General features: G+C 35.8%; 1 protein-coding gene across 33 annotated transcripts in view; it reads left to right on the forward strand.

Moving 5' to 3' along the window:
- NEK1 (NIMA related kinase 1) overlaps positions 1 to 13,410 on the forward strand; it is a 220,044-nt gene that overhangs the window by 156,164 nt on the left and 50,470 nt on the right. For all 33 annotated transcript variants that reach the window (XM_070261349.1, XM_070261372.1, XM_070261354.1 and 30 more), the window contains one exon: positions 218 to 370. In XM_070261349.1, the coding sequence (XP_070117450.1) occupies positions 218 to 370 (153 nt within the window). The remainder of the gene's footprint in view (positions 1 to 217; positions 371 to 13,410) is intronic.

The raw sequence follows: 13,410 nt of genomic DNA on the forward strand, positions 1-13,410 counted from the left end.
TTGTTACTAGTGTCAGTTGCTTCTGTTCTTTCTATCATTCGTCGTTCATTCCCTGAAAGTCTTTCTTTAAACATCATCATTATATGCTGTTTGTTTACAAAAACTTTTTCTCACGAAACACTTAACTGGTAGAAGACCTTAAATCTGACTTATAATGCAGGATTATTATTATTACGTTCTATCATTGAAAATTATTTTTTGTATCTTTCTCTTCTAGAACATACGGTGGGAGAGGTTATTAAATTAGATCCTGGTGGATCTCCAAGAAGAGTCTGGGGAAAAAGCCCTACCAATTCTGTTCTAAAGATACTTGGAGAAGCTGAACTACAACTGCAGACAGAACTATTGGAGAACACAGCCGTTGGAAGGGGTAAGCAGAGAGTAGCTGTTTTTCCATACTAGAAATAATACTATTAAAAATCAAATTGTATTTTTTAAGATGTGTCTATTTTAAGTGAATTATTTGTAAAAGATCATCTTTTTTGTTATAATTTCTAGTTAGATGGAGAATGGTTGTATTTTCTGGGGAGCTGTCTCAAATGACAGTCTTGAGTTTTGGTATGTTATAATCTGAATAGGATATAATATAAAAGGAAAAGGAAATGTGTATGGAGGGAGCCAGAAAAGTAGAATAGTCACAGCAATATTTTGCATGAAGAAAGATATAAAAGCAGTGTGTTGAGATGAATCGTGTATATTTTAATGTGGATTCAGGAATCACGTTGACTAAAAGATATCTCTAACAGGTTTGACATACATTAACCTAGGACTGGGGAGGATCAATTCTTGTGAGGCAGGAGGAAAATATTTATGATCCATGAGTATTGTGGGTCTTGGTATTATAACTATGCATAAGGAAGAGTGTCTGTGTAAAAGGAGGTGTTTTCAGATTTAGCATCTTATTCAAATGAAGAGGAAGTTGAATATAGTTTTTTTTTTTAAGTTGTGTCTAGGCATGAGTGTAGTGTGTGTATGTGTCACTTTTGCTCTCTTTCTCTCTTTCTACCTCTGTCTCTCTCTCTTTTATTCTTTTTATCTGTCTCTCCTTAAAGCTTAGAGTGAAACTCATATCCAAAACTAACAGAAAAATAACCTAGGGGGTGAGGCTATTCACATTGTATATGTAGGAGTTAGTCAGATACTAATAATTAGCCAGTGAAGTGAACCTATACACGTGTTAATAAAGCTGCAAAAGTGAGTTGCTATTTCCTTATTAAGGGTGAATCTCCTAGCCATTAATGATTCTGGCATTTTCTTTAATATTAAAGAGAAAAAAATTTGAATAAAGAAGTATATATAATCATTTGTTTGAAGAAAGGGCAAGTACACAAAGTGTGTGTATTCCTAATTAATTTGTTCACACTCTCGTGTCTGGAAATTGTGCAGTTGTATCCCAAATACCAATCAAAACCAAAAATACTAGTAATTTAATATGCTTATGTCTCAGTCTGAGCCTGTTCTCAAAATGCCTCAGGCTTTATTCAGGAAAAAACTGCCTCCAGGCCAAAACACTTTCAAAAATAATGATAAGAATTGCAGATTATTTTGTAGTCTAAAAGTCCTATATATGTTCATTCCCATTAGAACTCCTACTTTAAAAACATCAGATTCTGATAGCTCTTGTGGAAAATTTTTGTTGCTTAAATATTTGTAATTTGATGTATGATAATATATAGGCAATGTGAAAGCAAGGCTTTCCTTCTACGTATTAAAATTATCCATCTGCATAGAATTGGAACTGAGAAGTAATTTAGTTTATCATTTATTTTATTTTTTTAATTCAATTTCCCAACTATTTATTGAACATTTACTGGCTGTGTGTACTATTATGCGGTGGGTGCTAGAGCTACAAAGAGTAAAAAATTATCCTTGCTCTCAGAGGACACATAACAAATGAAAACAAATAAATGATAATATTGCATGAAAAGAGTAAGAATAAAATATGCACAAAGTTAAGAGGTAGTGCAGAGATGTTTAAGTAATTAACTTTATTTTGGATAGTTAAACACTTCCCAGAGTCGTCTTCTGCCCTCTTTTTAAGTTTTTCCCCAACTACATTTACTTAGAATAATATGCTTTGTGCTGGGATTTTAGGACACAGATGTCACAGTTCTTACCATCAAGGAAATCATGTGTGACAAAGTCTGCGTTAGAGGTGTTGTGTGTGAAAAGCTGTGGAGCCACAGTTCAGGAGGCTTTATGTTATCAATGCTATCCAGTTTCATTGATGATAATATGGCCCTTTTGGGTAAGGGAAAGCCACAGAGACAGCAAGTGATTTTGAGTTAGGCCAAAGATAAAAAAGAGCTCATTGGGTAGATAAGGAAGAAAATGAAATTCAGGGCAAATGCAATTCCAGTATAGTCATGCACCACATAACGACGTTTTGGTCAACAACAGACTGCATATACAACAGAGGTCCCATGTAGCTGTCGTAATGTTGTAGCACAGCACATTACTCACCTGTTGGTGGTGATGGTGGTGTAAACAAACCTACTGTACTGCCAGTCGTATAAAAGTATAGCACATACAATTATGTGCAGTCCATAATACTTGATAATGATAATAAATGACTATGTTACTGCTTTATATATTTACCCCACTATACTTTTTATTGTTATTTTAGAGTGTACTTTTCTGACTGTACTTACAAAAACGATTTTACTGTAATATAGCATGCTGTGTTATTCTGACAGCAGCCTCGGACATCTCATGCTTACTACATCTTTTGATCGCACTATTTTCTCTTGTGTTTGATTTAATCTTATGTTGTTTTGTTCATTGTTGCCCCCAAGCATACAAAATCTGCTGCTAATGTTGCCAGTAAGAGATCACGTCAAGTGATTGACCTGAAAACAAAATTAAAAGTGATTAAGAAAGAGAAAAAAGTGGTTAAGGACTACGTAGGTGGAAAATCAGTGATGGTTATTGCTTGCCAGTCGGGCATGTCCCATTCCACCCTATGATCTTGAAGAACAAAGTTACAGAAGCTTTCAAAGGATCTGCCTCATTGAAGGCAATGAGACTAATAAAAATTTGAGAAGGGCCTGTATCAGACATGGAGAAACTTCTAATGACTTCGAATAAAGACCAGACACAGAAGCATATCCCTCTCAGTATCTTGATGATCACAGCCAAAGCAAAACGTTTCTTTGCAATGTTGAAAGAAAAGGCTGGACCTGACTATGATGTTGAATTTACTGCTGGCTCTGGGTGGTTTAAATAATTCAAGAATCATTATCAGTACATAATATGAAATTAAGTGGTGAGTCTGCAAATGCTGATGTGAGGGCAGCTGAAAAATTTTTGGAAACTTTAGATAAGCTGATTGTGGAGGAAAATTACTTGCCAGAGCAAATATTCAATATAGATGAAACCTCCCTGTTCTGGAAATGGATCCTTAAAATGACTTTCATCCATAAGGAGGCCAAGTCAAAGCCAGGTTTCAAGGCTTCTAAGGATAGGGTAACAGTCTTGCTTGGGGGCAATGTGGCAGGCTACAAATTGAAATGCTTTGTGATCTGGCTTAGTGAGAACCCCAAGGCCTTCAAGCCTTACATATCAGTAAGCACATACTGCCAGTGTACTACAGGAGTAATAAGAAGTCATGGATGACCCAGCTTCTCTTCCAAGATGCCCTCCTGAATTGCTATGCTGCAAAATAGAGAAATATGGTTTGGAGAATAACATAACCTTCAAGATTTTACTATTATTTTTTTTTAAAGGAACTTATTTTTTTAAAGATTGGCACCTGAGCTAACAACAGTTGCCAATCTTCATTTTTTTTTCCTAAAGATTGGCACCTGAGCTAACCACTGTTGCCCATCTATTTTTTTTCTTTCTGCTTTTTCTCCCCAAATTCCCCCAGTACATAGTTGTGTATTTTAGTTGTGGGTCCTTCTAGTTGTGGCCTGTGGGATGCCGCCTCAACGTGGCCTGATGAGCAGTGCCATGTCGGCGCCCAGGATCTGAACCAGCAAAACCCTGGGCCGCCACGGTGGAGCGCGCAAGCTTAACCACTTGGCCATGAGGCCGGCCCCATTGCTTATTGTTGATATGCTCTCAGACATCCTTCTTTTATTGGTGATCTTCATCCTAATATCAAAGCTGTATTTCTCCTTCCAAACACCACCTCTTTGATCCATCCGGTCTATCAAGGAGTTATAGAAGCTTTTAAGGCCTACTGCCTGAGGAGGACTTTTGCCCAGGCTATTGCTGCAACTGAGGAAGACACTGATGCAATTCTGGAAGGATTACAACATTTATGACTGCATCAGGAACCTTACTTGGGCTTGGGGTGATGTCACCAAGGAGTGTGTGAATGGCATCTGGAAGAAGACACTCAAGAAGTTCGTCCATGCCTTCAAAGGACTTGCCAAGGATAAGGAGGTGGCAAAAATCAACAAAGCTGTGGTTGAGATGGCAAACAACTTTAACTTGAGTGTGATTGAGGATGACGCTGAGGAGTTCCTAGAGGTGGTTCCTGAGGAAGTGACTACTGAGGAGTTGTTGGAACTGGAACAGGAACACATAGCTGAAGAAGAGGCAAGAGAAAAGGAAACTGCAGGAGAAGAAAAATAAGAGCACTCAAGAAAATTCACAGTGAAGAGTTTAGCAGAAGCTTTTGCAGACCTCAACGAGCTCTTTAAAAAGTTTGAAAACATGGATGCCAGCACTGAAAGATTTTCCTTAATAGAGGGGAATGTTCATGGTATATTATCTGCTTATAAGCAGATCTATGATGAAAAAAAGAAACAAACCAAACAAACCACCGTGGACATATTTCTGAAAAGAGTGACACCTCCTGAAGAAGAGCCTCAGTCAGGTCCTTCAGGAGGTGTTCCAGAAGAAGGCATTGTTATCATAGGAGATGAGCTCCATGCGTGTTAATGCCCCTGAAGACCTTCCAGTGGGACAAGATGTTGAGGTGGAAGACAGTGGTATTGATGATGCTGACCCTGCGTAGGCCTAGGCTAATGTGTGTGTTTGTATCTTAATTTTTAATAAAGAAGTTAAAAAGTAAAAAAAAAATTAAAAATAGAAAAAAGCTTGTAGAATAAGGATACAAAGAGAAAATATTTTTGTACAGCTATAAAATGTGTTTGTATTTTAAGCTAAGTATTATTACAAAAGAGTCAAAAAGTTTTAAAAAATTTAAAAGTTTATAAAGTAAAAAGTTACTGTAAGCTAAGGTTAATTTATTCTCAAAGAAAGAAAATTATTTTTTTATCAATTTAGTGTAGTGTAAGTGTACAGTGTTTATAAAGTCTGTAGTAGTGTACAGAAATGTCCTAGGCCTTCACATTCACTCACCACTAACTTACTGACTCACTCAGAGCAATTCCAGTCCTGCAAGCTCTATTCACGGTAATTGCCATATACAAGTATACCATTTTTTATCTCTTAGACCATATTTTTACTGTACCTTGTCTATGTTGAGATATGTTTAGATACACAAATACTTAGAATTGTGTTACAGTTGCCTATAGTATTCAGGGCAGTAACACGCTGTACAGGTTTGTAGCCTAGGAGCAATGAACTATATCAGATAGCTTACGTGTATAGTAGGTTATACCATCTAGGCATGTAGTAGGCTATGTCATTTAGGATGCACAATGACGAACTCGCCTAATAACGCATTTCTCAGAATATATCACTGTCATTACACAACACATGACTGTATATGCAAAGACGCAAAGCTTTATTTAATGTGTATGTGGGAGCAGCTTTATGTTGTGGATAAGGAATGGGTTTTGGTTCCAGTTCTGGTTCCATCACTTGCCCAGAAACCATGCGCAAATTCCTCTGACATTGACGTTCAGTTTCTCCATGTGTGGAATGGAAACACTATTATCAAGGATTGCTTTGTGGATTAAATGACAAACATAAAGAACCTGTGATGTTCTTTAGTCTTCCAATCCTTCTGTCCATCTCATCATTTTGATTGTCTTAAGCTCCTTTTATAATAGATTCCTTAGGAGGGGCTCGTGTGAACAATATAACCAGAGATTTTGCACGTTCATAACAGTTTGTCTGAAGACTTTATTCTGGGAGATCAGTTTGGCTGAATATACCTCCTTGGCTTACATTTCCTTTCTTTGAATATCTTTAATATAACTTTGTTATATTCTGGCATAAGGCATAATTTTCAGAAAGCCTGGTGACAATCTTATTTTCTTTTCCTTGTAACTGACTTGGTCTTTCTGCTTGAATACTCAAAGGATATCTATCTGTTTCCTTAAAGTCCAGTAGTTTTCTTAAAATATATTTTGGTGTTGGGTTTATTTTTCTAGTATTTAGTGTATTTGGGTTTATTCTTTTAAAAGACTTTTGTTTTAGAGTAGTTTTGGGTTCACAGCAAAATTGAACAGGAAGTACAGAGAATTTCCATATACCCCCTCCTCCCACATGTTTATCCTCCCCAGCCATCAACAGCCGCCCACAAGGGGTGCTTTCGTTAGAGTCGACAAACCAACGTTGACACATTATTATCACCCAAAACCCATAGTTTACGTTAGGGTTCACTCTTGGTAGTGTACATTTTACCTGTTTATCCCATGTTCCCCACAAACTCCTAACAACCGCTGACCTTTGTACTGTCCCATAGTTTTGCCTTTTCCAGAATGTCCTACAGTTGGTATCATACGTTACGTAGCCTTTTCAGACTGGCTTCTTTCACTTAATAATATGCATTTAAGATTCCTTCATGTCTTTTCATCGCTAGATAGCTCACTTCTTTTTAGTGCTGAATAATGTTACATTGTATGGCTATACCACAGTTTGTTTATATGGGTATTCACCTATTAAAGGACATCTTGATTGATTCCAGGTTTTGGCAGTTACAAATAAAACTGCTGTAAAAATCTGAGTGCAGTTTTTTATGTGGACATAGGATTTCAGTTCATCTGAGTAAATACCAAGGAGTATGATTGCTAGATTGTATGCTTAAGAATATGTTTAGTTTTATAAGAAACTGCCAAACTGTTTAACAAAGTGGCTGTACCATTTTACATTTCCATCAGAAAAGAATGAGAGTTCCACTTGCTCCACATCCTCAGCAGCATTTGATGTTGTCAGCGTTTTGGATTTTACCCATCATGATAGATGTGTAGTGGTAGCACATGTTTTAATTTGCAGTGCCCTAATAGCATATGATGTGAAGCCTCTTTCCGTATGCTTATTTGCCATCTGTGTATCTTCTTTGCTGAGGTCTCTGTTCAGATCTTTTGCCCATTTTTTACTTGGGTTGTTTGTTTTCCTGTTGACTTTTAAGAATTCTTTGTAAATTTTGGTTAACAATCCTTTTTGTGTTTGTCTTTTGCAAATAGTTTCTCCCAGTCTGTGACTTGTCTTCTCATTGTCTTGACAGTGTGTTTCTGTCACTGTTTAATTTTAATGAAAAATTTTTAATTTTAATGAAGAAGTTTTCAATTTAATGAAATCCAGCTTATTAATTCTCTCTTTCACTAATCATGCCTTTGGCATTATATCTGAAAAAGTCCTTGCCAAACCCAAGGTCATCTGGATTTTCTCTTACGTTATCTTCTAGGAGTTTTATAGTTTTGCATTTTTACATTTATGTCTCTGATTGATTTTAAGTGTGAAGTGTGTAAAGTCTGTGTCTAGATACCTTTTTTTTTTTTGGCCTATGGATGTCCAGTTGTTCCAGCACCAATTGTTGAAAAGACTATCCTTTCTCCATTGAATTGCCTTTGCTCCTTTGTTAAATATCAGTTGCCTATATATGTGTGAGTCTGTTTCTAGTCTCTTTGTTCTATTCCATTGATCTATTTCCTATTCTTTCACCAATATCACACTGTCTTGATTACTGTATCTTTTAGTAGTGTCATTCCTTTGTTCAATCTTGTGTTGGCTGTTCTGAGTCTTTTGCCTCTCCACATAAACTTTGGAATCAATTTGTCGATATCCACAAAATAACTTGCTAGGATTTTGGTTGGGATTGCTTTGAATTCATAGATCATCTTGGTAAGAACTGACATCTTGACAATATTGAGTCTTCCTATCCATACACATGGGATAATATCTCCATTTACTTTGTATTTCTTTGATCTTTTTCATCAGTTTTGTAGTTTTTCCTCCTTGTGGTGTGTTTTTTTTACATGTGGTTTCCAATCTTCTCCCTCCCCAATTTTAGGAAAGTGTTCCTGAGTCACAGTTTTCTGTTTTGTTCCTTAAGTCTACTTCAGGGACTTCTACTATGTGTATTTTGGATCTTCTTTGCCTTTCTTCTGTATGTGTCCCTTTCTCTTGAATCCTTTTTGTCACTTTTTTCTTTAATTAAATATTTTTCTCCTGCTCACCTTCCATATCTCTTAAGACATAGTCTGTTTTGTTTATATGATCTTGTGTTTATTCTAGAATCTTTATTTCTAAGTTCTTTTTCCTAGTCTTTCCTGAGCTCTATCAGCTGCCTCATTCTTGATTATTTTCTCGTTGTAATTTATTTGTTCTCGTGTCATATCATGTTCTTAATTTTTCTAGTTAATTTTGCAATGCTAGGTTATAATTTTAATTTGTTTTGTGAGTTTTAATTGTCTGTAGCAGCAGTTCTCAACCAAGCATGATTTTGCCATTGTCTGGAGACATTTTTGGTTGCCACCAGGGAAAGGTACTACAAGTGTCTAGTGGGTAGAGGCCAGAGAAGCTGGTAAATCTTCTACAGTGCATACTGTGCCAGGTGCTCCCCCAAACAAAGAATTACCTGACCCAATAGTGCCAAATTTGGGAAACTCCAGTCAATAGGGATATTATTCTTTTACTTCTGTTTTTTCTTATAATAACTTTGTACGGAATTCAGTGATGACCCTATTATGTTATTTGCATGTGAAATTAGATTTGCTAAACTTTTAGAAGGGAAGAATTAGTCAAAATAGCTTTTCTAACTTCATAGCTTAGAGCTTCCTCTTCTGTTACTTTGATGAAATGTTTAGAAATTACGGCCTTGTAGTTTCTGCTCTTCCCTCACTTTTCTCTTTTCTTTGTTTCTATTATTCCTGCACAGGTCAATTTGGATTCTCCTTCCAGAATTTTCTTCTCAGTGTGGGCTTTATTCTAGAAGGGAGCTTTAATCAGTTAGTTTTGAGAATTCTTAGTGTCCAGACTGTCCCAACCCTTTTCGACTTTTCCATTCATCCCTTCCATTTACTTGCAAATTGGAAGGTGTGAAAACCATTCCCATTTCAGCTGCTATTCTTAAATTGGCCCATAACACTTGCTTGGGAATACCTACTGGCTATTTTGGCGTTCTCCTGATCTGGGGTCTGTCAGGTGCCCTGTTGTTTCTCTCTGCTTTCTTTTGCACAGATGCTGTAACTACCTGAGTCTGGAGGCTGTCAGTGATTTTTTTCCCCATTCACATGTATTTTGGGGGTTGTGAGGATATCTTGTCACCTAGATTTGGTTTAGATGTTGTTCATAGGTATTTGGTTTTGCTGTCCTGATTTCGTCTCTTTTGTGCAGGTATCAGGGAGATTTTTAAAAAACAAAACTATGTTCTTTGCCATCTTCCCAGAATTTCTCTATTTGTCTTTAATTATTTAAACATGGATGATGTTGCTATAAACATTTTTCTCACATTTGACTGTTTTTCCCTTCTAAACATGTAACACCTACACCCACTGTGATGGAAAGTAATTTATGAGAGATGTTTGCCTGTAATTTTCCTTTTTTCTAAGATGCTTATGGTATTTTGGTATCAATTATGAAACTGACCTTAGAAAACAAGTTGGAAAATATTCCCTTTTTTCTTACTTTCTGGAAAAGTTTGTGAAATAGTACTATTATTTTTCTTTTAAGTATTTGGAAGAATTTACTTGTGAAGCCATCTGGACTTGGAGTTTTCTCTGGGGAAGTTTTTTTGGTGTGGGGGCGGGGAGGGGAAGTGGGTAAGATTGTCCCTAAGCTAACATCTGTGCCAATCTTCCTCTATTTTGTATATGGGACACCGCCACAGCATGGCTTGATGAGCAATGGTGGCTTGATGAGCTATGTATAGGTCTGTGCTCAGGATCCAAACCCACAAACGCTGGGCTGCCAAGCAGAGCACGCGAACTTAACCGCAACACCACTGGCTGGCCCCTCTGTGGAAAGATTTAAATTTCAGATTAAATTTATGCTGTAATTCCCATTGGATCTTTGGATTATTTGCAAGTATTTTGCATTCAATTTTATAACACTTTGGGTTTTTTCTAGTTATCTTTCTGTTACTGCTTTCTAGTTTAATTGTATTGTCACAGAACATCGTGCTTGAGCATGATTTCAGTCCTTTGAAATTTTTGAGACTTGCTTTATCACCCAATTTATAGTCCATTCTGGTAAATATTTCGCATGTGCTTGAATGTGTATTTCGCAGTTATTGGGTATAGTTGTATGTATGTATATTCTGTGTTGAGTTGTTTAATTATGATGTTCAAATCTTCTATAATTTTACTGATTATTTTTGTCTGCTTGTTGTATTGGCTACTGAAAGAGGAGTGTTAAAATCTCTAAGTATATTTGCGGGTTTGTCATTTTCTCAATTCTGTCCATCTTTGCTCTTTATATTTTGAAGCTAAGTTATTTAGTACAGAGCAATTTAGATTATTGCATTGATTGTTTAGCTTGTTGCATTAGATTGTTTAGGTTATAGCATCAGTGCTTTTATGCATCTTCCTGTTGCACTGACTCTTTAATATTTTATGTCTCTTGTTATCTCTAGTAACATTACTTCCTGTAAGGTCTCCTTTATCTCATACTGTATAGCTACACCAGCAAGCCTTCTTTTGGTTAATGTTTGCTTGGTATATCTTTTTCTTTCAATTTCTCTGGCTTCTTATGTTTAAATGCATCTCTTACCTCAAATCCAGCCTGAAAATCTTTGTCTTTTAATCTGGGTGTTTATTTATATGTAATGTAATTACTGATATGGTTTGATTTTTAGTCTGTGTACTGTCGTGCTGTATGTTTTTTATTTGTCCCATCTGTTCTTTGTTTATTCTTTTATTCCTTTGACTCTTTTCATTCCTCCTTTTGGAATGATCAAGCATTTCATTTTTCTCTTCTATTTGTCTTTAAATATATTTTTCATATTTACCCTTTTGTTGTGGTCCTAGAGGTTATAATTTGCATTCTTGTTTAATTCTACCATAATGCTCATTTAAATCTACCTTAATTTAGTATTTATATCCCTTCTCAAACCATGCATGTGCTTTTAACAATATTACTCCATTTATCCCCTTCTATCCTTTTATACTATTGTTATTATATATTTTATTTCCATATGTCTTATATGGTTCATAAGACATTATTATCCTAAGCTGTCAGTATTCATTTACTTTTACCCACAATTTATTCTTTATAATGCTGTTTATTCCTTCTTGAAGTTACATACTTCCATTTGACATTTTTTCCCCTTAGTCTGAAGAACTTCCTTTAGTGTTTCCTGTAGTGCAGATCTGCTCTTTGTAAATTCCCTCAGCTTTTGTTTGTCTGAAAAGATCTTTATTGCACCTCTGGTTTAAAGGAATATTTTCACTGTGTGTGAAAATCTAGGTAGATGGGGTTTAGGGGGCTTTGTTTTGTTTTGTTTGTGCTTTATTTCATTTGTTTTTTTGTGCTTTAAAGGTGTCTACATTTTCTTCTGGCATTCGTAATTATATGTCAGTTATATGTCTTATTTTGTTCCTTTGAAAGCAATATGTATTTTTCTTCAAACTGCTTTAATAGTTTCTCTTTGATTTTCCACAGTTTTACCGTGATATGCCTAGATATAATTTTCTTTGTCTTTAACTTGCTTTGAGTTTTGTCAGCTTCATAAACCTTTTTTTCAGTTTTGGGAAAATTCTGTCCGTTGGGTCTTCCTATACTGCTTCTGCTCCATTATTTCTGTTACTCTTTTTGGACTCCAGTTACACATGTCTTAGACCCTTTATATTTATCACATGTATCTTTTATGCTCTAGTCTGCTTTTTTACATTTTTTCCTTTTTGCTTCAGTTTGGATATTTCTTTGGATCTCTCTATCATTTCACTCATCCTGTCTTCTGCTGTCTCTAACCTATGTTTAAAGAATCCAGTGAGCTCAAAATATCAGATAGTGTTTTTCAATTCTAAAATGTCCATCTGATATTCTTTTATAGATTCCAATTTTCTGTTGAAAATATCCATAGATTTATCCATTTGGTCCATCTCTTCCTCTGTTTTCTTAAACATATTAATTGAAGTTATTTTAAAATCCCTGCATGGTAAATCTCGTATCTGAGTTATCTATATCTGTTTCTATTGTTATCTGTGTCTGTTCTGTTTCTGTTCTCTCTTTTCTTCTTGGTTTTCAGTCATTTTTTTTTCCTTTTTTTTTTTTTTTTTTAATAACCCATGCTTTGTAACAGAGGTCAACAAACTTTTTCTATAAATTGCAAGATTGTAATCATTCTAGGCTTTGTGAGCCCATGTTATCCATGTTATTCTTCTTTTTAAATTTTTGTACAGCCCTTTAAAAATGTAAAAACCATTCTTAGCTTGTAGGCTATACAAAACCAGGGGACAGGTTGTAGTTTTTGTACCCAAGTTTTACAATATTTGATTGGATGTCAGACGTTGTGGTTGAAAAATTTAATAGCTTCTGGATAATGTTATCTTTATTCAAAGAAATTTGTTTTCTTCTTAAAACTAAATAATACCAGTATGTTACCTTGACACTATTGAGGTTTGTATTAGACTTCGCTAGGTTCTGTTTGTTTGTATTTCTAGTTTTTAACTTATTCTAACATGTAGCCCTTATACCTATGTCTTGATCTTTCTGCGATCTCAACTAAAAATTTTTGATGTTACCAAGTCCCCTCCACGTTCGTGGGACTTGATCTCTGATCTTTCTCCCGAATACCGCCTAGCTGCTCATATCTTTGCTCAGCCTTTTATCCTCCTAGCTGCTGTTTTATGCTGGTTTTCCTGGAGTGTTGCTTTGTGGATGCAGAGTTAGCCAAAAATAGAGGGGATTTGCTGCTGCTGCTGCTGCTGTTAGGGGACTTTTACATAGATTTAAGCGTTTCTTTTCAATTGTTTACTTCCCTTCCTGATTTTGTCCTTGAAGTCTGAGTCACTTTGGTAGCCTGAGACTTCACAGCCCAGTAAGACTGTTGCTTTCTGCTTGTATCTGTTTATCTGTGCTAATATGTAGAAAATGCCCTCAGGGAAAAAGCTGGGACGAAGTGGAGCTCATCTCATGTATTTGCCTTCTCTCCACTGTTGTCCATTAGGCCTTGCCTGCATCAATTATTCCAAACAGTTTTTAAATGTATTTTTTGTCCATCATTTATGGTTACTTTTAGTGGGAGATTAATCCAATATGAGTTACATTGTCATGGCCAGGAACAAAAGCCCCTCCACTACATTTTTTTTTTTAAACTACCCATTT

This window comes from Equus caballus, chromosome 2 (genome assembly GCF_041296265.1).
Source record: "Equus caballus isolate H_3958 breed thoroughbred chromosome 2, TB-T2T, whole genome shotgun sequence".
NCBI classification, from domain to species: Eukaryota; Metazoa; Chordata; class Mammalia; order Perissodactyla; family Equidae; genus Equus; species Equus caballus.